Source organism: Astyanax mexicanus, chromosome 1 (genome assembly GCF_023375975.1).
Source record: "Astyanax mexicanus isolate ESR-SI-001 chromosome 1, AstMex3_surface, whole genome shotgun sequence".
Taxonomy (NCBI): domain Eukaryota; kingdom Metazoa; phylum Chordata; class Actinopteri; order Characiformes; family Acestrorhamphidae; genus Astyanax; species Astyanax mexicanus.
Genome location: NC_064408.1, coordinates 11,922,486 through 11,949,826, shown reverse-complemented (window position 1 = coordinate 11,949,826; position 27,341 = coordinate 11,922,486). Strand labels below are relative to the sequence as shown.

Sequence of the window (27,341 nt, the reverse complement as noted above, 5' to 3'; positions counted from 1 at the left end):
GTAGTTGATTCATTACATTTTTATCATGCTTTTGTCACAATCCTATTGGTAATTTAGTAATCTGATGATATTTTTTTATTAAATTAAATAATGACTTTCTTAATATATATTTTTATTACATATGTTTATTTTTCATGTATTTTAAGTAGTGAGATGACAGCTGGTCAGTAGTAAGTATACTGTATGTGATGTAACGTAAACTGAATAATTTTAAATATGTATTATTAACATGTATTATTTAACATCATCACCTGTGGGACTCTCCTAATTGCGTAAAGGGCTGCAGTATGCACTGTGATTGGTAGATATCTCATAAGCTCGGATCAATTCTGACCTCTGCAACCCATCTTTAAAACAAGGGATTCTGGGAAATGATCGACTGTGTTACAATCTAAGGGAAATCCATTTCTATTTTCTGACATCCTGCTCACCCTCTGGAGATTAGAGAGATTAGAACTCTAGTCTAAAGGAGGCTGACATACAGGCATTAATCAGTGGGGTGTACATTCTTTAAAATTACATTATTGTTGAGGCTAGATCAACAAAAGTTAACTTTGATTTTGTTCAGAGTTAATATACAACAGAAATCTCAGTTCTGCAGTGTTTTTAACAACCACACAGAGGCGCCAAATACCCTGCTGTTCAAAAATGTTGGAATCATTATTCAAGTGTTGGGAACCAACGTTTAATACACCAATACACCAACAGACCACCTAAAAGTGATGAGTTTCTTTAAATTTTACCAAATTGAAAACCTGGATATAATCAAGAGGAAAATGGATGATCACAAGCCATCAAACCAAACTGCTTGAATTTTTGCACCAGAGGGGCATAAAGTTATCCAAAAGCAGTGTGTAAGACTGGTGGAGGAGAACATGCCAAGATGCTTGAAAACTGTGATTAAAAACCAGGGCTATTCCACCAAATACTGATTTCTGAACTCTTAGAACTTTATGAATATGAACTTGTTTTCTTTGCATTATTTGAGAGTCTGAAAGCTAATTTTTGTTATTTCAGCCATTTCTCATTTTCTGCAAAGAAATGCTCTAAATGACAATATTTTCATTTGGAATTTGGGAGGAGGTCCGTAGTTTATAGAATAAAACAACAATGTTAATTTTATTCAAACATAAACCTATAAATAGCAAACGCAGAGAAACGGATTCAGAAACTGAAGTGGCCTCTTATGTTTTTCCAGAGCTGTATCAGACAACGATAACCTGAATAATATATAAAAAGCACTTTTTAAATTATAATTTTATTTATTAAAGTAAAAAAATGCAATCGAGCGTTTGTGATTACTGGTAGTGTGGTAGTGAGTGTTTCACATCTCTGTGGAATAATTTTGTTTCATTCCTCTTTACAGAATTGTTTTAATTTAGCCACATTGGAGGATTTTCCAGCATAAATGTCCTGTTTAAGATCATCCACAGCATCTCAATCAGACTTTGACTAGGTCACTCCAAAAACTTAATTTAGTTTTTTTTAAGTCATTCAGAGGTGGACTTTGTGTGCTTTGTGTGGGTTTGTGTGCTTCAAATCATTGTCCTGCTTTTTAAAGAAACAATAAATGAGCAGTGTCCCACTACTGTTCTATTATGTACTTTTGTAAATTACTATTGTATTATAAACCTACATTGTATAACATTCTACTGCAAATTAAAAGGAAAGACAATGTTAATAGGAAACACGACTCCAGATCATGTTCTTGCTGTACACTAAAGAACACAAACAACATACAGTCATTTTTAAAGAAAAAGTTGCAAAAAAAAAGACCTAGAAGGAAGTGTTGGATTGTAATGCTTTTCGGATGGAAAGTAAAGGTAATCAGGAACAATAAATGTTTAAAACTATAGACTGATATGGGTAATAATCTTTGATTATACTGTATTTATTGAGCTTCACATACAGAAGTATTGTGTAACTCTGCAACATGCCAGACGTCATTGTGTTGGTAGCGAATTTAGTAGCATCTCAAACATTTTCCATCAGAGATAAGTCTAACGATGCGTCTGGACAAGTAGCATCACAGCGCACTCGGAGGAAAGCGCAGCGACTCGGTTCCGATACATCAGCTCACAGATGCCATGTGCTGATTGACATTTGCCTAAGAGTTATTAGGGGAAGGAGCTCCATCTACCCACCCAGAGAGAGCAAGGCGAATTGTGCTCTCTCAGGGCTCCGGCAGCTGATGGCAAGCTGCATGAACCGGATTCAAACCGGTGATCTCCTAATCATAGCGGCAGCGCTTAGCAGCATCTGTGTCTTAAGGCGACAGCTGTATGTGGACGAGCATTGTTCTGTTGGAATAGCGCACCAGATTGATCACAGTCTGGCATAACTTCCCACCAATTTTCAATTCTTTTGGTTAATTCCTTTCTTCTGGATGCAACAAGTGTTTCATTTTTTAAAAACTGATCAAGATTTACAAAAATCCTAGGCAATTCTCCACTGGTAGAAAGAGTGAAATGAACTCCTCAGCAAAAACATGCTTTCAGTGAAGCTTGAGAATGCCAGCGGTTCCTCCTTGTGGACAATGGGTCAGCCAAGGTCTTCTCAATGTTCTCAAGCCTTTTTTGTACCATGGCAACAGTCAGTGCTTGATCTGAGCAGGATTCAGACAGATGCCACCCCCTCTGGTCAGTCAAGAGAAACTTAAGAAGCAATCCTTTTAAAAATATATACCTCTTTTCTTTCAATTTCCATCTTCTTTGGATTAATGTCTGTATAAATAAGTCTGAGGTTAAAAGTGGAAAGGTCATAAATTGGTCTGAACTGGAGGTTTCTCAGGCAGGGGGATGATGGAGCTGATTACAGCCACGTTAGGTATCACCTCCCCCAGTCCGTCTCTCTTCTGGAGGTAGTACGGGCTCAGAGCAGCTTCGTCCAGAGCGAAGGGTCTGATGGACTTCCGTAGTTTCTGAAAGAAGATTAAAAACAATTTATACATTTTGGTTGAACATCACAGTACATTGTAACAGTAGTTAAAGACAGCCCTGCTGAAAAAACTGCATGGCTAGGTCAAGCTGGTTAACCATTTTAGCCACTGACCAGAATATGCTGTTTTTGTTAGAGTTTGTTGGTTTAGTTGGTCTACAAGCGTCATTAACCAAGCTAGACAATCAGTGTGATCATGCTTGATCTGGACTACTGTGGTCAACCAGCATGACCCTCATGACCAAGCTTGTTGACTAATATCTCCAACTGGTACCACTTTAAAATAAGACTACCTTTATAAAGGGTTTATAAATGGTTTACAATTAGTTTATTAATGGTTACTAATTAGGTTGTAAATGCCTTAAAAATCATTAATAATCAGTTATAACACATACGTAGAAAGGGCAACAATGACCTGTTGTTTGCCAAATTGTGAACCCACAGCCATCTATACTGTTAAACTTCATCTTGTCAGATACTCAACTTACTTTGTCTTCTCCATCTAACTCAACTTGCTTCTCCATCTCCATATTCTCCATCAGTCAACATCAGTTTAACCATTTAACTCCCAAGTTTAATCATTCCACCACTAACTCTTTTAGTCATTTATGAACAACAGGTCATTGTTGCCCTTTCTACATATGTGTTATAACTGATTATTAATGATTTTTTAAGGCATTTACAACCTAAATAGTAACCATTAATAAGCTAATTATAAACCATTTATAAACCCTTTATAAAGGTAGTCTTATTTTAAAGTGGTACCCTACAAGTTGGATTGGCCACCTTCACAGCTAACACTTTTTGGTTAGTAGAACACTTCCTGTCTGTTACAATTAACATTCTTAAAAAAGTTTTTTTGGATGTTCTTAGATTGTTTAAATTTTGTTTTCAAGCATTCTGGTAACATTGATTCAACGTCACTTTTTTAGTAATGTTATTTTAATAGTTTCACAATGTTATGTCAGAAATGTTCCAATAACTTTGTGATGTAAACCATTATTGCCAAACCATCATTTCAGATAATAATGTTTCCTGGAGCATTATTTCTGGAACATTACAGGCTAACCTTCCTGGAACATTTGGAAAATGTTGTTAAACAATTTTATAATGGTCTTGCTGGTCAAGCTGATGGAGAACATTAGTCATGATTGTCAAGATGGTTGAACAGATTGGTTGTGATGTATGTGTTAGTCCACCATCATGGTCATGATGTTCATATTTGTCCACTAGTTGGTGAAGGTGCTCATGTTGGTTAAACAATTTGGTCATGATGGTCTTGATGGTCAATCAGCTTGTAATGATGGTCATGCTGGTCATTTTGGTCAACCAGGTTGGTCATTGTGGACATGTTAGGCCACCAGTATTATCATTAATACCAAACTGGTGGACCAACATACCCATCAATACCAAACTGGCAAACCAACATGACCATCAGGGGCAATCTGGTCAATCAGCTTGACATGACCATCACGGTTTTGCTGGTGGACAAGCATTATCAGCAAGACCATGTTTCTTCCCCAGTATGTTCATGATGCTCATGTTGGTTCAACAGTTTGTTCATGATGGCCATGATGGTTTACCAGTTTGGTCATGATGGTCATGCATTGGACTAGAGTTACCAGCAAGGCCATGTTGGTTGAGCAGCTGGTCGTGATGCTTATGTTGGTCCACCAGTTTGATCATGGTGCTCATTTTGGTTCACCAGTTTGGTCATGATGCTCGTGCTGATGGTTTACCAGTTTGTTCATAATGGTCATGCATTGGACCAGCATTACCAGCAAGGCCATGTTGGTTGACCAGCTGGTCGTGATGCTTATGTTGGTCCACCAGTTTGATCATGATGCTCATTTTGGTTCACCAGTTTGGTCATGATGCTCATGTTGGTTCATCAGTTTGGTCATGATGCTCGTGCTGATGGTTTACCAGTTTGTTCAGAATGGTCATGCATTGGACCAGCATTACCAGCAAGGCCATGTTGGTTGACCAGCTGGTCGTGATGCTTATGTTGGTCCACCAGTTTGATCATGATGCTCATTTTGGTTCACCAGTTTGGTCATGATGCTCATGTTGGTTCATCAGTTTGGTCATGATGCTTGTGCTGTTGGTTGACCAGTTTGTTCATAATGATCATGCATTGCACCAGCATTAACAGCAAGGCCATGTTGGTTGACCAGCGTGATGAACATGACCAGAAGTAAAAATGATATGCACAGGGTATGTTTTTTTGGATATTCAGCTTTTCAACTGCCCTGAGCATCAGTGACCAGTTAGACCATCCAAAACCTGCTATCAGCAGAATCTGGTCATGCTCTGCATTTCTCAGCAGGGAGCTACAGTCAGTATCTATATGACTGGTCTGAGAGCTGAATGATGGATCAGACAGTAGAGAAATTAGATGAGAGAACAGTCATATGGTTGGATGGATGGATCAGAGGATGATTGGATGGATAGTTTGGTGTCTGGGGGATGCAGAAGATGACTAAGAGTAAGAAAGAAGGAAATATGAATGGACTGATAGATGGAGGTAGAGAGAGTAGGTGATTTATTACCTCTGTGAAGGAGCCGGGCAGAACCCACAGTGTGTGCAGCGCTGCCAACGGAATCCAGATAATGGAGGCCATGGCGATGATCCAGCCAATCCCCTGAGCCCAGTCCGGGTACACGTAACTCTCATAGCGTGCTGGTCTGAACTGAATCACTGAGAACACTAGAATTATCTGAGAGAGATACATGATATGAATTATTATCATGTTAATGACCAAAGACATGTTTTTTATTACAGCATTGCATGATTGTGTTCTACATTGCCAGGTTATGAAATCAATTTGTTCTGTGATTTAGTGAATATTAATTTATATTAAAAATGTGCTGCTTAAAACAACAATCAGGCACAAACATTTAATTCACATATTGCTAAAAATCTATTGTCAAAAACTAGACAAAATATATGTAAATTGAGACACGCAAGCTTATATTAGGCAAAAAAAAATCTGCCAATGGGGTTTTCACACCTGGCGCAAAAGGCACTCCCATCTCTTTCATCTCCAGCCTCCAGACTACGATACCCAGAATGCACCACACACTGACAATACTTCCATTTATGATGACATGACACTGCACACTGCACTACCAGGAAGTCCATCACCTGAATATTTATTTCACCTGTTACTGCACTATATATCCCCCCTCACTTTACTTACTCCTCACTAAGTATTGACGGATTTTCCTCGTACAAAGCATTTTTCTTTTGCCATTTTCAACAGGACTTGGCATACTGCCCAATTGGTCGTATATAATTTTCAAATTTTCTAAGATACTGATTTTTGGGTTTTCAATGGCTGTAAGCCATAATCATCAACAATAAAAGAAATAACCCCCTAAAATAGATCACTATGTGTGTAATACATCTACAGTTGTGGTCAAAAGTTTACATACACTTGTAAAAAAACATAATGTTATGGCTGTCTTGAGTTTTCAATAAGTTCTACAACTCTTATTTTTCTGTGATAGAGTGATCGGAACACATACATGTTTGTCACAAAAAACAGTCATAAAATTTGGTTCTTTCATAAATTTATTATGGGTCTGCTGAAAATGTCACCAAATCTGCTGGGTCAAAAATATACATACAGCAACAAAATTTGTCAATTTTGGTGATGTAGCGAGTTGTGTCAATCAAATTAGCTTCATGTCATGGCCTCTTCACTTCTTGTAAGTGATTCTGATTGACTACAGCTGTTGACTTCTCATGAGTCCATTTAAATAGGGCTCATTTGACCCAGTGATTAGACTCAGCTACAAAAGCTACAATGGGAAAGTCAAAGGAACTCAGTGTGGATCTGAAAAAGCGAATTATTGACTTGAACAAGTCAGGGAAGTCACTTGGAGCCATTTCAAAGCAGCTACAGGTCCCAAGAGCAACTGTGCAGACAATTATACGCAAGTATAAAGTGCATGGAACAGTTGTGTCACTGCCACGATCAGGAAGAAAACGCAAGCTATCACATGCTGCCGAGAGGAGATTGGTCAGGATGGTCAAGAGTCAACCAAGAATCACCAAGAAGCAGGTCTGCAAGGATTTGGAAGCTGATGGAACACAGGTGTCAGTCTCCACAGTCAAGCGTGTTTTACATCGCCATGGACTGAGAGGCTGCCGTGCAAGAAAGAAGCCCTTGCTCCAGAAAAGGCACCTTAAGACTCGGCTGAAGTTTGCTGCTGATCACATGGACAAAGATAAAACCTTCTGGAGGAAAGTTCTCTGGTCAGACGAAACAAAAATTGAGCTGTTTGGCCACAACACCCAGCAATATGTTTGGAGGAGAAAAGGTGAGGCCTTTAATCCCAGGAACACCATGCCTACTGTCAAGCATGGTGGTGGTAGTATTATGCTCTGGGGATGTTTTGCTGCCAGTGGAACTGGTTCTTTGCAGAAAGTAAATGGGATAATGAAGAAGGAGGATTACCTCCAAATTCTGCAGGAAAACTTAAAACCATCAGCCCGAAGGTTGGGTCTTGGGCGCAGTTGGGTGTTCCAACAAGACAATGACCCAAAACACACATCAAAAGTGGTAAAGGAATGGCTAAACCAGGCTAGAATTAAGGTTTTAGAATGGCCTTCCCAAAGTCCTGACTTAAACCCCATTGAGAACATGTGGACAGTGCTAAAGAAACAGGTTCATGCAAGAAAACCATCACATTTAGCTGAACTGCACCAATTCTGTCAAGAAGAGTGGTCAAACATTCGACCTGAAGCTTGCCAGGAGCTTGTGGATGGCTACCAAAAGTGCCTAGTTGCCGTGAAAATGGCCAAGGGACATGTAACCAAATACTAATGTTGCTGTATGTATATTTTTGACCCAGCAGATTTGGTGACATTTTCAGCAGACCCATAATAAATTTATGAAAGAACCAAATTTTATGACTGTTTTTTGTGACAAACATGTATGTGTTCCGATCACTCTATCACAGAAAAATAAGAGTTGTAGAACTTATTGAAAACTCAAGACAGCCATAACATTATGTTTTTTTACAAGTGTATGTAAACTTTTGACCACAACTGTATATAATATATGAGTTTCACATTTTGAACTGAATTACTGAAATAAAGTAGCTTTTCAATGACATCGTAATTAACCCATTAACCCATGCTACTCACTGTGATCAGTACAGGGCAGATAACCATCCAGCAGACTCTAAAGAAGATGTTGGGCTTTTTTCCAGTCATCTCCTCTAAATTACTGGACAGACGTTTAACTCCTGAGAACAGAAACACAGAAAAGAGACAGAAAAGCAGGTGAAATACAGACCAAGCACCGGTTTGGTCATGTGGCATCAATATGACCACACAATTTGAATGTGAGAGATCATTTGACTATATTCAAAGAGCTGAGTGTGATTTTTTTTTTGTGAGTTATTGGATTTATCACCCTACAAATACCTTGGACTTGTAGGGTGTGTGTCAGATCTTTGCAACCCTCCACTGCCCCATCTCCTCCTTTTAACTCCTCCTCTTATATCTGTTATTCTTCTTACTTTACTTATAGAAGAGTCGAGAGCGGCTTTTTATGATAAGCAAAAGCTTCCCGAACTCCAGCCCAGAGTTTTCTCCCCCCTGATAATTTTCTTACCTAAACTAACAAATAGCTGATTATCTTTGCCTTTGGGCAGTATGGTGGCTTAATTGTTAGCACGTTTGCCTCCCAGCACTGGAGTCTTGGGTTCAAGTCCCTATCTGGGTGGAGTTTCCATGTTCTTCCTGTATCTGCGTTGGTTTACTCCCATAGCCCAAAAACATCGAGTTCAGATTAAATTGGATTCTCTAAAATTACCTAGAAAAAATGAATACTCTAAATTGATCTGGTGTTAATGTTTGTGGTGTTTATGTAAGTTTTTGCGTGTGTAAAGATATGGATTGGCACTCTGTCCTGGCTAATAGCTGTAGTGCCTGATGCAGTCCTTTAGGTGGACGGTCATTTCCGGTTGAGAGTATGCTGTGCTCTATTGGCTGTCGCATCTCACCAGTGTGTGGATGAGTGCTGAGTATAAATGGTTGTGTGTAAAAAAACTTCATTGTAAAGCATCCTAGGGTTTCTAGAAAGGTGCTATATAAGTGTAACTTTATTTATTTACACACTTTAAGCTGTAAAATGCAGCTCAATAACAGCATTTGTTGGCATAGCTGTTTTTTTTTTTGGATGGCCTAAGATGGAATTTGATGGTCAAGGTGGCTGAAAAGCTGGTCTTACTGCTTAGTTTGATCATGCTGATGGAACAGCTTGTTATTCTGGGTCAGCTTGATCGTTCTTTTAGATCAGCTAAACCATCAAACTCAAAATAGCATATACTATCAACCACCTTGATAAGCTTGAGCTGGTTAGGTTGTGTTTAGAGCTAAAGGGACAGCTAAATGAAAGTGGAAATGCCTGTGATTTCTCCCTTTTTTCAGTTTAGCCTTCAGAAAATTTCAAATATGTATTATATGAAATCAAATGACGCTATCTAAATGTTACCATGAACTAAGATGGTTGCAAACATGTTTTAGAAAATAAGTGTTTTTTGTTCTCATACCATATAACCAGCAAATGGCCACCACCTCAAAAAAGGCCAGGAACATGATGGACACTATGGCAGTGTAGTGGTCCATCAGCTGGAACACATAAATACCAACCTGAGGAGAATCAATAGAGAAGGTTAAACACTGCTCAGTTTCTGATTCAGGGCTTTTTTACAGCTGCACTTTTAAATCGGATTCTATTCAAATTGTTTCTGATTTATTTCTGTATATTTATGTGCTTTTAGTAATTCTTAATAGTTCTTAAAAGTGGACCAAGAACCCATTTGGGTGACATTTTTTTACTTTAACTCCACTACATTTCAAACTCAAATATATCTTTTCACTGCACATTATGCAAAATGAAATGATAACAGAACATAAAAAACATGACAAGTAAAACATGGTATTTTAACTTTCGATCATTGTAATTGGTCATCAGGAAAAAAACTGAAATGGTGTCACGCTTCACAGTTTTTTCAGAGACTCTTCCACTCACAAGATCTTGTGAGATGTTTTAATCATCATCCACCACAGGGACATCGGGTGGGCAATCGGGCACTTTAAATGTTTGTCTTTAAGTTCAAAATGATCGCAAACAGCAGGCCCTGGTCTTTTTTTGAGATCCTTCCATTTCACAAATTATGAGCAACACTTGTAACACTTGTAAACCAATGTAGATTCAAACTGTCTTGACGTAAAGGAACCTGTTTTGGGACAGTGACGTGTCTTTTATAGTTTTGATACAGACTTTGAAGCAATGTATCAAAAAAATGAATTGATTCAATTTGGTTTTCTTCGTTTTTTACCCATTTTTCCTTTTTGCACTGATGACTTTTGTCTTTGCTCTGATGGTTTGGTTTGTTCTAGTTTTGAACCTTGCTTGCACTTTGACCACCATTTTTGGTTAAGCCCTACAAATAAATCAAATCCTATATTTATGGCACGTTAGTACTCTCACAGATTGAATGGAAATGAACAATAGAAAAACCCTCATCATTTTTAGTTCATTTTACCTGCATGACATGCGGGATGCCCAGGAGAAAAGCACCACTGCATACAACCAAAACCAGCAGCTCCTTCTGTCTGAGGAACCTCAGCAAGGGCTTACTGTAGCTGTCCATCAAACTGGTCACCATCACTTCAACCATCGCAAACTACAGCACACACACACACACACACACACATGCACAAATATACAACAGTGTTAGTGAAAATAAATAAAAGATGTGGACACAAAAGTCTTGGAACATCTTCTCATTTACTGGTTCTTCCAAAATCAAGAGTTCATCTGCTCCAGAGAGTCCTATTCCATAGAACAATGTTTTGTGGACCCCCTTTCTAGTGAATGCATTATTGAACAACTCTAAGTTGTACGCATTGACAAAGACGTGCAAATGCACACAAAATAAACTGCTGGTTTTGTTTAGTCCCTTTTTAGAAGTAGTGCCAATAGAATGGGACTCTCTAGAGCAGATAAAACATCTGGTAGAAAACTTTATTTCTGGGACAGTAGAGACAGTTACTCCAATGAAAATGCAGGCGTCCCAACACTTTTGGCCATATTCGTACCTGACTGTCCAGGCCAAGGCAGAGGAGCATGAAGAAGAAGAACACCGCCCACATTGGAGCGACTGGCATCGTCACAAAGGCCTGTGGGTAAACAACGAACACAAGACCAGGACCTGCAGGACATGAATGAGATTAATTGTATTATATTGGTGTTAACTGCTTATTATAAAAATATGTACAGTTACAGCTACAACTCTGAAAAAAATGAAGAGATCACTTCAGTTTCTGAATCAGTTTCTCTGATTTTGCTATTTATAGGTTTATGTTTAAGTAAAATTAACATTGTTGTTTTTTATTCTATAAACTACAGACAACATTTCTCCCCAATTCCAAATTAAAATATTGTCATTTAGAGCATTTATTTGCAAAAAATGAGAAATGGTTGAAATAACAAAAAAGATGCAGAGCTTTCAGACCTCAAATAATGCTCAGATAAAGTTCAGAAATCAATATTTGGTGGAATAACCCTGGTTTTTAATCACAGTTTTCATGCATCTTGGCATCATGTTCTCCTCCACCAGTCTTACACACTGCTTTTGGATAACTTCATGCTTTTACTCCTGGTGCAAAAATCAAGCAGTTCAGCTTGGTTTGATGGTTTGTGATCATCCATCTTCCTCTTGATTAAATTCCAGAGGTTTTCAATTTGGTAAAATCAAAGAAACTCATAATTTTTAAGTGGTCTCTTATTTATTTATTTATTTTTTAAGTAGTAATGCATGTCTAGATATGCCCCAAAAACCTGCAACTTACCATCAACTGCGATGTCACTGACTGGGATATTCTGAAGGTAAGACATGTATCCAAATGCAGAGAAAATCACAAATCCAGCCAGAATGCTGGTCAGTGAGTTGGTGATGGCTATAGCCAGGGTGTCCCTTTAATAAACACAGAAAAGTTTGTCAATAAAGGATTTTAACAAAATTAATCTGAACAAATTAAAGCAAAACACTGTAGAAGCATTAGGTCAGCAGCCAAACCAAATATACACCAATGATCCAAAACATTATAACCACCTGCCTGTTATGCTGTTGCTCTTCTATGTGCCACATTAAAAGCTCAAACCAACCAAGGTATGGTGCCCTATTTTAGTGATCTTTAGTGCACCGGTCAATTGTGCATCATGCAGCTGGATTTAGGGTGTGCCAGTGTCCTTGGTATTGTGAGGGTAAAAAAGCTTTAATGAGTACTTATCTTTTAATTAATAATGGGTGTTTTTTGGACGTAACATCACTTGGCATTATCTTTAAGAACCAGGTGCACTCTGACTTTGGCTTGTTGATATCTTAAATGCACTGCACTTTAGGGAAACAACAATGTTATTTTATTTTTTATTCTGTTAGGAATAGGACTGGGTGGCTGACTGTTGACTGTTGTCAGGGTTTAAAACGGTCAGTGGCACACCTCTACTTCCCACCACCAAGATAGAAACATGCCAGATATAGATATATTTATATATTCAGGTGTAGATATATTCATAAACTCTGATGCTTTTTTAATGGAGCGGACATAAGGCGTGAAAAAATAGACTGATGGGGTGTAAGATACCAATGAGCATGGTGACGCGCTTTATACAGGGTGTATGATAGGGCCCGTAGACCCTAAAGGAGCTCTAAATGTGTCCTGTGTCTTGTAAGTCCAGTAATTTGTGAGGTGGTATTTTTGTGACTGTATGACAACTTTACTCATTTATTTTATTAGCACAAATTGATAATTTTATTTTTTTAAGTTGCCAACTTTTTCCCACAATTCATTTCTTTTACGGAGCCTGGTAATGTTAGTTTTATTTCACAATATAAACAAATTACAAAGGTAGATTTTGTTTTATTTATGATGAAATATAGATTCAATTTCATAACTAACTCTCACTCTCTTGCCCCTCTCCCCCCCCTCTCTCTCTCTTTCCCTCTCTCACTCTTTTTTCTCTCTTACTCAAACACACACAGTTGCAACTCCTGTGATTTTTAATCCATCCTTTTATATGTCAGAAGTTGTGTTTACCAGTAAAAAGTTTACCAGTGTGAGATGCACTGTGGTTTATTTCATTAATTCCCATTTAACCTTCAAAAAAGAGTTTTTACTGCATATTTTAAGCTTAAAAATAAATTGCAGTCTTACTTCAAGACGTTGTTGTTGAAGGAGTTGTAGCTGGCCATAGCCATGAGTGAACCAAAGCCAATCCCGATGGAGTTAAAGATCTGAGCAGCTGCATTTACCCACACCTAAACACAACAAGATAGTACAGTATCTGAAATCAAAATACCGGAGCTACATTATCCCTGGACCTACAGTGGTTGGACAATGAAACTAAAACACCTGTAATTTCAGTGTGGGAGGTTTTATGGCTATATTGGAGCAGCCTGGTGGCCAATCAGTAAGAGCAGAGTGTGAAGGTTCAATTAGCAGAGTAAGTGCACAGTTTTGCTCAAAATATTGCAATGCACACAAAATTATGGGTGACATACCAGAGTTTAAAAGAGGACAAATTGTTGGTGAACGTCTTGCTGGCGCATCTGTGACCAAGACAGCAAGTTTTTGTGATATATCAAGAGCCACGGTATCCAAGGTAATGTCAGCATACCACCAAGAAGGACCAACCACATCCAACAGGATTAACTGTGGACGCTGTAAGAGGAAGCTGTCTGAAATGGATGTTCGGGTGCTAACCCGGATTGTATCTAAAAAACATAAAACCACGGCTGATCAAATCACGGCAGAATTCAATGTGCACCTCAACTCTCCTGTTTCCACCAGAACTGTCCGTCAGAACAGTAAAATATTGTGGTCTAAAACCAGGTGTTTCAGTTTAATTGTCCAACCCCTGTATTTCTTCATATGTCCTGCCACTTCTACAATTAATTTCCTAAAGTATCCGACAAATCTTCTACTGTCCAACCTCAATCAATCAATAGTGTTTTTAGCTTTTAGATCTACAGTAGCTTCTCTGTCTCTTCTACTATTCTCTATTCTCCTACCTCCACAGACAGCAGCTTCTCCCACTCAGGCACGATGAAGAACTCGATACCTTTGATGGCTCCAGGAAGCTGGACATTGTTGATGAGCAGGGCCACCAAGATCACATAGGGGAACAAAGCAGTGAAATACACCACCTAAAAACAAACAGCAACACAAATACGCAATGTTCTTTAAAAAATGTACATGCGTTTCAATTACACAGGCTCTAGGCAAGATCATTCTTTGCAGATTACCTTTGCAACAGGTCCAAGAGTATGGTCAGGAGAGTCAAGGCCAGGTTTAAAAGGTCCAAGAGACCTTTCCAAATTGTTTGGTAGAGTCTACAGCCTTACAGATTAATTTTAACACATTCCTTTCTGCATTTCTGAGTATTGACTAATAAAGAATATAAAAATGTTGATTTAAAATTTCTTCCCAGAAATTGGTTCCAACTGTCTGTATGGTTCTGCTGCAGCTTCGATATTCATTATTAAAAGTGTCAATCCTGATGCTGTCAGTCTGACTTTTGCCCATGGACTTTTTTACCCAGCATCCACCCACACCAGAACTATCTCACACCACCGATCACATGACACTACTGCGTTCCTGCTCACCCTGCTACTGATTGCTCACACCTGTTTTCCTGTGTATTCATATCCCTCACTTCTCTCTCACCCCTGCCGAGTATTGTACCTAGTTCTCTAGCCAAAGGGTAGGAGTGGGTAGGAAGGGGACACATTTGCTAAAATGAATCAAAGCCCGCCCTATAGTGACTTAGAACAACATTTGCAGATCTACAGTTAATCATAAAAAAACAAAAAAAAACTTTATAAAAAAAACCTTTCATCCCTGACCTCCCATGTATAGCCGGTGCAAAATGCAGCACCCCTTGCAGGAAAAGCACCCCCTCTCGGGAGCATGCATGCTTCTTCTTGGCTTTAACTTTACTTAGAAAATGGAAATTCCCAAGATACTAGAGGAGGTTCTTTTCCATTTTGTTTATCAGCTTTACTTTTTGCCTAACCTCAGATATTTAATTTATTGTGTATGACCATGGACTTGCCTGTCCCTCACTACCCCTTTATTATTAGTCCTTTAATATTTTAATATTCAAGTTATTGGCATCTGCAAGTGTCTGTCTTGTGTTTAATCAATGTAACATTAGGAGCTGTAAAGAATAGGCACTGGATTGAGTAACAACTCAAAATATACTGAATCCCCCCAAAAAAGCATTAATCTCCATGTATTAAATAAGTCTTGTTGTCACACTACTACACATTAATGTGTCTTTCCTATTTTAAGTTACAATCTAGTTCAATTTTGATTACGGTATTCTTATTTCTCTGCTTGTCTCATTTTTCATTTTACCTTTCCAGTAGACTTGACCCCTTTAAAGATACACAAGTAGACAAGGATCCACGCCAGCAGCAAGAGGAGAAAGAGTTCCCATCTCAGAGTACCAGTCTCCTCCACGCCAGTAGTTCTCTCCAACACCCTATAACTGAGGTTGAAAAAAACAGGATGGCCAACATGAAAATTAAACAATGGTACATTTCTAGGATTAGGCAAGACAAAACATTATGAGAGAGGCAAGAAAAGAGATGCTGACAGGATGAGGCAAAAGAAGAACAAAAGGAGAGCAAACGAAGATCACAGAAGTGCTTGAAAGATTTTAGGACAAGATACAAAATAGTTCAAGACAAGAGATAATAGAGAATAGAGAGATGACCAGACAAGTCAAGACAAGACAAGATGTGATGTGGATGGTAGAGTGGGTGGAAGCCAGTGGTTTTGGATACCTTCTGGCTCTTTCCTTTCAGTTGCGCTGTTATACTCAGTCATTAGCCACACTTTAATAATGTTTTATATTTTCTGTTCTCCATAAATCCAATCAAAACTACTGAGGAAAGTCAAGAAAAGACAATAAGACAATAGAGGTGCAGACAAGACAACAGTTTTAGGACAAGATTTGAGATGACAGGACAAATCAACAGATTTTAGGAGAAGGCAAGAGATGACAGGACACGACAAGAGTTTTAAGACAAGAGAAGACTAGACAAGACCAGTGATGATAGGACAAGGTAAGCTAATGTAACCCCCATTTCATGAGAGCTACAGACTGCATAGTTTAGAGTCTTTGGGAGTTAAAGGGTTAAGTTAACTGAGTCTGGTGTAATAAACTGCAGCCAATCATATTAGGAAGCTTGGCTTGTCCCGCCTTAGTTGCTTCTGATTGGACAGAACTACTGCAGCTAGAAGTGCGGTTCCCCTCAATCAGTCTCTCTCTCTCTGCGTGCTCTGGAGGAAGAAGCTGTGCCCCAAAGTCAGCTAGAAAGCTGTGTCTCACAGTTAGCTTAGGAAAGTGACCAAAATAAGCCTCTTTTGATAAAAGAGTGAACTATTTAAAGCTAGAAGCATCACCTGTCCATCTAATGGGCTGGAAATTCGTGAATTGTGCAAAAACCTGACCTATGAACACCGACTATCTGGTGAGTTAGACTATGTTTGCTTTAGCTAGCTGCTAACTTTGCTAACAGACCGCATGGTCTGCTGCTGTAGTCTGCTGAGCTCAGAAATGCTGAATTCTCACTCAAATGTCTAGATTATATTACTAAAAACAGATAAAGGAGTAAATAAAGAAAATAGCTGTTGAGTATTGCTTTTAATGAAGATTAATATTTTGAGAATTTAATTATTACACATTAAATAAAACATTTCTTTTACTCATAGCTGAAGCTGGTTCTAGAGCTATTGAGGGTAAAGGACCAAAAAGGATACCCGTTCATCCAAGAGGTATATTTCCAATAAGTTGTGTGTAATGTGTGTAAAGAAAAGAACTGCCCTTGTTGATTTTTTTTGAAAGGTTTATTGAAGTTTATATGTACATTGTAATATGTTGTGTAGCATTAGAACCTGTGAAAAGAGAAAAAAAGTTGTGTAAATACTGTTTAAACATATGCTAGAATACAAGAAAAAAAAAAAGTAAAATACTTACCTGTTACGTTCCTGTAAAATCTGTAAAGGGAAATGTTAATACTGTTAATAAGAGGTTTTATTTTATATTAAGGAAATTATTTGGGGTTATATGTTGAACTGAATGTGACTACAGAGTAATGGTCAGTGATATTTAGAAGTAATAGTTTCTGTACCTGCTTGCTTAAGCAGGTCAGGTTTTTTTTGAGGGCGCTGGAAACCTGGGAGAGAAGATTCCCTCAGCATGACTTCGGACCCTCTTCTGTGAAAGCGATGGCGAGCCACCCAAAGGAGAACTGAGCTAAAAGACTACTCTTGAGTCCATTTCAAATTACCTGGTCACGTGGTAGGACAAAGAAAAGTGATTGAGAGACTGAGCTTATTTTATTTTTATTTTATTTTATTTTATTTATTGTTTCAACACATTTGTATTTATTTATTGTGGGTTTACTGATTTACTGAAGTTGTTGGGTTATTGAAAAAAGTAGAACTAAAGGTGTATATTCTGAACTAAATTTTATTAGTGGATCTAAATAAACAAATTAACTAAACTAGCAACTAATAGTAAATTAAATAATATTGAACTCTGTCAGTGTAAAAGTTTAAAGTATAAATAGCTAAACTACCATTAACTACTCAACTTAAAAGATAAATAGTACATCCTAAAAGTAATAATACAGAAATAAAATCCAAATAAGCTTATATATTCCTAGTTTCCCTATTAATATTCTATTCCTAAACTAAAAAGTGCAAAGTAATAACAGATTTATTTTATAACGGCTAATAATAATAATAATAATATATATATATAAAATTGAACATTTATTGTTTTTGACATTGATTCAATGTACACCTAAAGCTTGTTTTGTTTGTTTTATTTTGTCTTCTAAGTAAAGTAAATCCCTTTACTTTAACACTGTTCTCTGTCTCGTTAATGCTGACACACACCCCCACCTCCTTTACGAACCTAGACATACTGGTCTTGAGTGGCAAATTCCTTTGTTACCTGTATTTACCCAGCTTCAGTGTTGCTGGATAGTAGTCAGTCATCAGCTAGCTGTTAGGAGTGCTACATAAATTGGCGAGCCAGCCAGGAGGTGGCGCTGTTGTCAGCTTAACAGACAATCTTGCACATTTTGAACTTAGAAAAACAAATTAATGACAAAACAAATTCCACAATGGAGATAATACAAAAAGAGAATGTAAATGTTCCAAACTCTCTCATTGTTAGTGGGTTAACTCACACTAAAATAGATGAGGAACTTTTTGACTATCTAAAAGGACATGGTTCAATTGCTAGGCTAATTCACATTGGAAAAACAGAGTCTGAGTACTACCAACAAGTAATTGTAGAGTACAACTTCGATACTGCCATTAAGTCGATAGAGCCTTTACTGCCCCTTGACTATGCAAGTACCTCTGATCCTGAGGTAAATTATCTGGTCAAAGCCCTTTCCAGTGTATATGCAGGCAAAGCAGGGGGCGAAGCAACCAGGTCATATCTTGAGGAACTCCAGAGTGTTGCCACATTAAGTGGCAGGAGTCTTACTGCAGTGCTGAAGGATGAATTAGCAAAAGTCAATGAGTCCATCGTACAAGCAGCTCAGAGCGAAACCATAGAAGGAGTATGGGGCACTAGTAAAGATGAACCCGCCAGTAATGTTGACAGCACTCACCAGTTTACTCCCATCATGTCCCCTCAACCCACTTCATCTGTTAAAAAGAGTCCAGTTACAGCCACATTCACTTCCTTCCCACTGAACAACGCAAGTGAAACTAGTTCAGATCCTACTAATGTGTGCCCACCAGAAGTTCAAAGGGTTATAGTAGAGCACATAGTAAAGACTGGAGAAGTTGCATCACAGTCACATGCTCATAGCAGACTTAAGACATTTTCTGGAAGATTTCCTTGTCCTTCAAACGAAGTTGACTATGACACTTGGAGAACAAACGTTGAATTGTTACTGCAAGATCCCTCCATTTCTGACTTGGACCGCTCCAGGAGGATTATTGACAGCCTTTCTCCACCAGCTGCATCCATGATCAAACCCTTAGGTTCTGCTGATTTACCCAACACTTACCTGGAATTGCTTGATTCAGCATTTGGAACAGTTGAAGATGGTGACGAGCTCTTTGCCAAGTTCTTGAACACATTGCAGAATGCTGGTGAGAAACCTTCATCATATCTTCACAGATTACAAGTTGCATTAATGAAAGCTATGAAAAGAGGAGGAATTACAACCAGTAAGCCTGAAGGTCAGCTCTTAAAGCAATTTTGTCGTGGATGTTGGGATCAGTCGATTCTTACTGAGCTCCAATTAGAGTCGAGACGGGAAGACCCCCCATCTTTTCCCAAGTTACTCCTTATGTTGCGAACCGAGGAAGATAGACAAGCTGCAAAAAACAGACGTATGAAGCAACACCTTGGCATACCCCGACAGAAGGTCGTTACCCATGCACAAGTAACATGCGTCAGCCCACCTGGTGACAGGCAGCTACCCAACCATTCTGAACTTTCAGCAGAGACTCAACAGCTTAAAGCACAAGTTGCCCAGCTACAAGCCCAATTAGCCAAGTTACTTCCAGCCAAGCCCAGCAAAGCTAAAAAAGCACCTAAGCCTAGTGAGTCATCCGGGCCCAATACAAGCCACACCAAAGTGACCTCATCAGCTGTAAATAGTACCAACCTTGCATCCAAGCCAAAGCCATGGTACTGTTTCTCATGTGGAGAAGATGGGCACATTGCTAGGTCCTGTGTGAATGAGCCTAATCCATCCTTGGTCTACACAAAGAGAAAAGAACTTCATGAAAAGCAACAGCAGTGGGAGGAACAGAACAAGCTTCCGTTAAACTTAAGACAGTCCTTGTCGCGGGACTGACAGGGACTAAGAACAACAAATGTCCCACTCGGAAAGAGAAAAATCAACATGCAATCATTCCTGAAAGACTTGTAGGGACCAAGTGTACAGCCAAAGTCACCATAGCTGGCAGAAGTTGTAATTGTCTTTTAGACACAGGCTCACAAGTCACCACGATACCACGGTCCTTTTATGAATCGTATTTATCCGAACAGCCCATTCAACCACTGACTAACTTGCTCGAAGTTGAAGGAGCCAATGGACAGCCCGTCCCATATGAGGGTTTTGTTGAAGTCAGTGTCACATTCCCTAGAGAGCTTTCTGGAGGAGAAATCGAAGTTCCAACCTTAGCACTTGTAGTTCCCGATTTCCGCTTTAATGAGCATTCTCAGGTGCTCATAGGGACAAACACGCTTGATGTTTGGTACAGTCAGTACAATCATCTAAAGCACCCTCAACATTGTCCAAGCCCTTATGGATATAAGGCAGTGTTAAAGGCACTTTCCCTTCGAGAGAAACACGCTGCAAGTGGTCGAATTGGGGTAGTTCTATGGAAGAGCAAAACACCAGAAGTCATACCTGCTGGACAAGTTGTCTGCCTCAAGGGAGTTGTTCGCAGCAGAGTCACTACTGAACCATGGGCATTAGTTGAACCACCATCTACTTCTTCTCTTCCTGGAGGCATCCTTGTGTCCAGCTGCATGTTAAAAAACCCTTTATGTGCTCCACATAAGTTGCCAGTAATGCTGAAAAATGAAACCAGTCATGACATCAAAATTCCAACCAACAGCATAATAGCTGAGCTACACTCCATCACAAGTGTCCTTTCTGAACCTGCATCTTCAAAGGGGTTTCCTGCTAGTGAGATGGAAGGGCAAAGAAGTGAACTCTCTTTTAGTTTTGGCGAGGCCTTACCTGAAGAATGGCGAGAAAGAATCTCCAAGAAATTAGGCAGTATGCCTGAAGTATTTTCATTGCATGACTTGGACTTTGGTCATACACAAGCTGTAAAACACTACATTAAACTCCATGATGAGCGTCCCTTTAAACATCGTGCCAGACCCATCCATCCGCGAGATCTTGAAGCGGTTCGTAAGCATCTTAAAGAGTTATCAGACGCTGGAATCATCCGAGAATCAGAGTCTCCATTCTCATCACCAATTGTAGTCGTACGCAAGAAGAACGGAGACGTAAGATTGTGTGTTGATTACAGAAAACTCAATCTCCAGACCATCAAAGATGCGTATGCACTCCCTAATTTGGAGGAAACTTTTGCTACCCTCACAGGATCAAAATGGTTTTCTGTACTTGACTTAAAGTCAGGCTACTACCAAGTGGAGATGGAAGAAGATGATAAACCCAAGACAGCGTTTGTCTGCCCCCTAGGGTTCTGGGAATGGAATCGCCTGCCACAAGGGATCACGAACGCTCCCAGTACGTTTCAGCGTCTCATGGAGCGATGTGTGGGGGAGATGAACTTGAAGGAAGTACTGGTATTTTTAGATGATCTCATAATCTTTTCCAAATCTCTAGAGGAGCATGAGGAAAGATTACTTAAAGTCTTGAATTGTCTCAAGGAGTATGGGCTAAAGCTATCGCCTGAAAAATGCAAGTTCTTTCAAACTTCCGTGCGTTACCTTGGTCATATAGTTTCTGAAAATGGTGTCAAGACAGATCCTGATAAGATAGCTGCTCTGAAAAATTGGCCAAGCCCTAAAAATCTCAAGGAACTCCGATCATTTCTGGGATTTTCAGGATACTACAGGAGATTTGTTAAAGATTACTCCAAGATTGCAAAGCCTCTAAATGCTCTGACATCTGGGTACCCTCCACAACGAAAAGGAGCCAAGAAGCCAGAGACCAATAAGAACTATCTAAACCCCAAAGAGCCTTTTCAAGGTCGCTGGACAGCAAGTTGTCAACAAGCTTTTGAAACTATTATCGAGAAACTCACCACAGCACCGGTACTTGGCTTTGCAAATCCTAAGCTGCCTTACATCCTCCACACAGATGCAAGTACAACCGGACTAGGTGCAGCCTTGTATCAAGACCAAGGTGGAGAGAAGAGAGTTATTGCTTTTGCGAGCAGAGGTCTCACCTGCAGCGAAGCCAGATATCCTGCACACAAGTTGGAATTTCTTGCATTGAAATGGGCAGTGGTTGATAAGTTCAGTGATTACCTCTATGGGAACACCTTCACAGTCGTGACTGACAGTAATCCACTTACTTACATTCTGACTTCAGCTAAGTTAGATGCCACTAGCTACAGATGGCTTTCAGCACTCTCAACCTTCTCATTTGACCTGCAATACCGAAGAGGCAAGCAAAACCTTGATGCAGATGGCTTGTCGAGAAGACCTCATGGAGAACTGATTAATGATTCCATTTCTCAGAAAGAACACGAGCGTATTAGACAATTCATGCAGTACCATCAAGAAGAGCTTGTCGATCAGAAGTCTGATCATGAGGTAGTGAAAGCTATTTGTGAAAGACATCTGGCCACCCAACAGTCTAGCATTGCTCTAGTGGAGTCGCTTGCTTTACATGCACGTGCCATTCCTGAGGAATTGATGGAGGAACCATTTCATCTTGGACATGGTGTCCCTTTCAAGTTTTCCAATGCTGAGATAGCTGAAAAACAAAGAGCTGATCAAACCCTGGCACCAGTAATAAACCAGTTAGAGACAGGAGAGAAACCACCCCCAACATTACGTCAAGAACTGCCAGATATCTTCCTGCTTTTCCGGGAGTGGAATAAGTTGGAGATGATAGATGGTGTCCTGTATAGGCGTAGACAAGAGGAGAACCGAAACCTCTATCAATTGGTGCTACCTGTGGAGTTAAGGCCCATAGTTCTGCAGAGCTTACATGACGAAATGGGACACATGGGTGTTGAACGGACTTTAGATCTTGTTAGATCCAGGTTCTATTGGCCCAAAATGGCCATTGATGTTGAAAAGAAGATCCACACCTGCGGCAGATGTGTCCGCAGAAAGGCTCTTCCTGATAAGGCCGCTCCTCTTGTCAATATCCTGACTACCAGACCACTTGAACTGGTCTGTATCGACTTTCTCTCTATTGAGCCTGACAGTAAGAACACCAAAGATGTCCTGGTCATCACAGACCACTTCACAAAGTATGCCATAGCGGTGCCAACACCCAATCAGAAGGCCCGCACAGTAGCGAAATGCCTGTGGGATACCTTTGTAGTCCATTATGGCCTACCCGAACGCCTGCATAGTGATCAAGGCCCTGATTTTGAGTCAACTCTCATAAAAGAGCTTTGTGCCTTAGTAGGAGTTCGGAAGTGCAGGACTAGTCCATACCACCCGAGAGGCAACCCTGTCGAGCGATTTAATCGTACTCTACTAAACATGCTTGGTACATTGAAAGACAAAGAAAAGTCTCACTGGAGTGACTTTGTGAAATCTTTGGTCCATGCCTACAACTGTACCAAGAATGAAGTCACAGGGTTCACTCCCTACGAGCTGATGTTTGGTAGACGTCCTCGACTACCTGTCGACATTGCCTTTGGACTACCTTTGGAGAAAAATCAAAACCAATCTCATTCCCAGTACATGACTGTTCTAAAAGCACATCTTGAGGAAAGCTATAGACTAGCCACTCAAGCTGCTGCAAAGATTGCTCACAAAAACAAAGTGAAGTTTGACAAACGGGTCACAGAGTCTACACTCAATGTAGGTGATAGAGTCCTGGTGAGGAACGTTCGGATCAGAGGAAAGCACAAACTCTCTGACAAGTGGGAGCCTATGGTGTATATTGTTGTCAAATGTGCCGGTGAACTCCCAGTTTACACCGTGAAACCTGAGAATGACGAAGGTCCTCTTCGAACTCTTCACAGAGATTTGCTGCTTCCATGTGGATTCCTTACAGCAGAATCTGCCAGAGATGCCGAATCTGCTACTGCCTCAGAGAAACTTAGGAGACCCAGAACAAGACAAACCCCATGTGACAAGATACATGATGACACAAGTGATCTGGGTGATGAAGAAGATGACCAGATACCAGTTTTTTACCCTCATCATCTTGAACCCTCAGAGCCGATAAGGTTTACAGTTGAGTACAATGCTAACAGCAAAGGGGACACGCAGAAGAAAAGTAGCTCACCGAAGTTGCAGAGTGACCTAGAGTCGCAATACTTACCTGTAGAGATCCCTGTCAAAGCTGTAGAGTCATACTTACCTTTAAAAGATCCTGTGGAAAGAAGAGCTAAATACTTACCTGAAAGTGTACCTGAAAAGAATTCTGCAAAAGAAAGAGTTGTATACCCACCTGGAAACTTACCTGAGCTGAAAGACGCTGAGCACTCACCTGTTCCTGAAGGTCCAACAAAAAGTTCAGATCCCAGAGAAGAAGAAATGTCAGTAATCCCTGAAACAGTAGAGTCTGATTGTGAAACTGCAGAAGTGCGAGAAAATTCACTTTTCTCTGCAAAAGACAGATGCTCACCTGTCATGCTGAAGAACTCAGACCAGGGTAGACCTGATATGACTGAGCCCCAAGCTGGAACTGAAACTCATGTTAGGAGGTCAAGTAGGGATAGAGTACCTGCTAGAAGGTTTCATTACCCAGAATTAGGGAACCCCCTAGTTACAGTGGTAACCTCTTTATTTCAAGGGTTAAATTCTGCAATTGCAAATTCTTTGAATGGCCTTGCAGGCGATGACATTGACTCAGATACAGTGATGCAGTTAGCAATGCCTGTCACAGCACAGCCCACGAGATATGCAACGGGACGTGCATATATTTAGGAGGGGAGAATGTAACCCCCATTTCATGAGAGCTACAGACTGCATAGTTTAGAGTCTTTGGGAGTTAAAGGGTTAAGTTAACTGAGTCTGGTGTAATAAACTGCAGCCAATCATATTAGGAAGCTTGGCTTGTCCCGCCTTAGTTGCTTCTGATTGGACAGAACTACTGCAGCTAGAAGTGCGGTTCCCCTCAATCAGTCTCTCTCTCTCTGCGTGCTCTGGAGGAAGAAGCTGTGCCCCAAAGTCAGCTAGAAAGCTGTGTCTCACAGTTAGCTTAGGAAAGTGACCAAAATAAGCCTCTTTTGATAAAAGAGTGAACTATTTAAAGCTAGAAGCATCACCTGTCCATCTAATGGGCTGGAAATTCGTGAATTGTGCAAAAACCTGACCTATGAACACCGACTATCTGGTGAGTTAGACTATGTTTGCTTTAGCTAGCTGCTAACTTTGCTAACAGACCGCATGGTCTGCTGCTGTAGTCTGCTGAGCTCAGAAATGCTGAATTCTCACTCAAATGTCTAGATTATATTACTAAAAACAGATAAAGGAGTAAATAAAGAAAATAGCTGTTGAGTATTGCTTTTAATGAAGATTAATATTTTGAGAATTTAATTATTACACATTAAATAAAACATTTCTTTTACTCATAGCTGAAGCTGGTTCTAGAGCTATTGAGGGTAAAGGACCAAAAAGGATACCCGTTCATCCAAGAGGTATATTTCCAATAAGTTGTGTGTAATGTGTGTAAAGAAAAGAACTGCCCTTGTTGATTTTTTTTGAAAGGTTTATTGAAGTTTATATGTACATTGTAATATGTTGTGTAGCATTAGAACCTGTGAAAAGAGAAAAAAAGTTGTGTAAATACTGTTTAAACATATGCTAGAATACAAGAAAAAAAAAAAGTAAAATACTTACCTGTTACGTTCCTGTAAAATCTGTAAAGGGAAATGTTAATACTGTTAATAAGAGGTTTTATTTTATATTAAGGAAATTATTTGGGGTTATATGTTGAACTGAATGTGACTACAGAGTAATGGTCAGTGATATTTAGAAGTAATAGTTTCTGTACCTGCTTGCTTAAGCAGGTCAGGTTTTTTTTGAGGGCGCTGGAAACCTGGGAGAGAAGATTCCCTCAGCATGACTTCGGACCCTCTTCTGTGAAAGCGATGGCGAGCCACCCAAAGGAGAACTGAGCTAAAAGACTACTCTTGAGTCCATTTCAAATTACCTGGTCACGTGGTAGGACAAAGAAAAGTGATTGAGAGACTGAGCTTATTTTATTTTTATTTTATTTTATTTTATTTATTGTTTCAACACATTTGTATTTATTTATTGTGGGTTTACTGATTTACTGAAGTTGTTGGGTTATTGAAAAAAGTAGAACTAAAGGTGTATATTCTGAACTAAATTTTATTAGTGGATCTAAATAAACAAATTAACTAAACTAGCAACTAATAGTAAATTAAATAATATTGAACTCTGTCAGTGTAAAAGTTTAAAGTATAAATAGCTAAACTACCATTAACTACTCAACTTAAAAGATAAATAGTACATCCTAAAAGTAATAATACAGAAATAAAATCCAAATAAGCTTATATATTCCTAGTTTCCCTATTAATATTCTATTCCTAAACTAAAAAGTGCAAAGTAATAACAGATTTATTTTATAACGGCTAATAATAATAATAATAATATATATATATAAAATTGAACATTTATTGTTTTTGACATTGATTCAATGTACACCTAAAGCTTGTTTTGTTTGTTTTATTTTGTCTTCTAAGTAAAGTAAATCCCTTTACTTTAACACTGTTCTCTGTCTCGTTAATGCTGACACACACCCCCACCTCCTTTACGAACCTAGACATACTGGTCTTGAGTGGCAAATTCCTTTGTTACCTGTATTTACCCAGCTTCAGTGTTGCTGGATAGTAGTCAGTCATCAGCTAGCTGTTAGGAGTGCTACACTAAGACAAACAAGGGAAAGTTAATTAAATCAAGCTATGAAACCCACTTGAAGAACTGCTGGCTGGCAGTGGAGGTGGAGGAGCTGTTGGTGGCGTAGTCGGTGCAGTTGGGTCTGTTCCAGGTGTTGTTACAGCTCTGCCAGGGCAGCTGGCTTTGGAAGGAGCTGAATAGGTAGTACAGTGCCCAGGTGATGATCACGTTGTAATATGTGCTCATGATGAATGAGATGGCCACTGTAGCCATGCCCACGCCTGAGAGGAAATAGCAGGGAGAGAGAGTTTACTGATGGAACTGAAACTGAGGTAACAACATGTGGGTTAAAACAAATGACAAAAGTGTATAATTTGGCCCTTATTTAAATTTGAGTCCATTGTGGCTAAAATGAGATCCAAAAACTAGGCATATGCTCATGCAAAGTTTATTTAGCATCAGTTTCTAACAATACACCTACTGTATCGATTGAAATTTCAGGGACTAGTTTATAAAGTAACCAGCGTGGAAGTACAAGGTACAATGGTGAGTACAGAATTAGGTAGAGCAGGTGTGGTAGTGCAGATGGCAGTACCTTTCAGCAGAGGGCAAAGCTTGGCCATGGCGAGGACGGGCCCCTTCCTTAAGTACTGACCCACAGTCAGCTCCATGTACAGTAGAGGAATGCCCAGCAAGACAAGCATCAGTAGATAAGGGACCAGGAATGCACCTGTGGATGACACATATATGCTGACCATCAAAGATTTGAAGTCAATTACTGTT

The 27,341-nt window shown here is 39.5% G+C and overlaps 1 protein-coding gene and 1 long non-coding RNA gene across 2 annotated transcripts in view; one reads left to right on the top strand and one right to left on the bottom strand.

Moving 5' to 3' along the window:
* Positions 1-1,524: 1,524 nt before the first annotated feature.
* si:ch211-283g2.1 (sodium- and chloride-dependent GABA transporter ine) overlaps positions 1,525-27,341 on the bottom strand; it is a 29,509-nt gene continuing 3,692 nt past the window's right edge. The window contains exons 2-13 of the mRNA XM_022665831.2: positions 27,154-27,288; positions 26,635-26,839; positions 15,386-15,518; positions 14,038-14,172; positions 13,181-13,284; positions 11,816-11,940; positions 11,063-11,175; positions 10,507-10,647; positions 9,508-9,607; positions 8,096-8,196; positions 5,490-5,657; positions 1,525-2,920 (exon numbers count right to left, since the gene is read on the bottom strand). Coding sequence (XP_022521552.2) covers positions 2,759-2,920; positions 5,490-5,657; positions 8,096-8,196; positions 9,508-9,607; positions 10,507-10,647; positions 11,063-11,175; positions 11,816-11,940; positions 13,181-13,284; positions 14,038-14,172; positions 15,386-15,518; positions 26,635-26,839; positions 27,154-27,288 — 1,622 coding nt within the window. The 3' untranslated portion in view covers positions 1,525-2,758. The remainder of the gene's footprint in view (positions 2,921-5,489; positions 5,658-8,095; positions 8,197-9,507; positions 9,608-10,506; positions 10,648-11,062; positions 11,176-11,815; positions 11,941-13,180; positions 13,285-14,037; positions 14,173-15,385; positions 15,519-26,634; positions 26,840-27,153; positions 27,289-27,341) is intronic.
* On the top strand, positions 16,817-26,135 carry LOC125782438 (uncharacterized). Its single transcript, XR_007425118.1, has 2 exons — positions 16,817-16,999; positions 25,524-26,135. It is a non-coding gene; the product is annotated as an uncharacterized LOC125782438 (long non-coding RNA).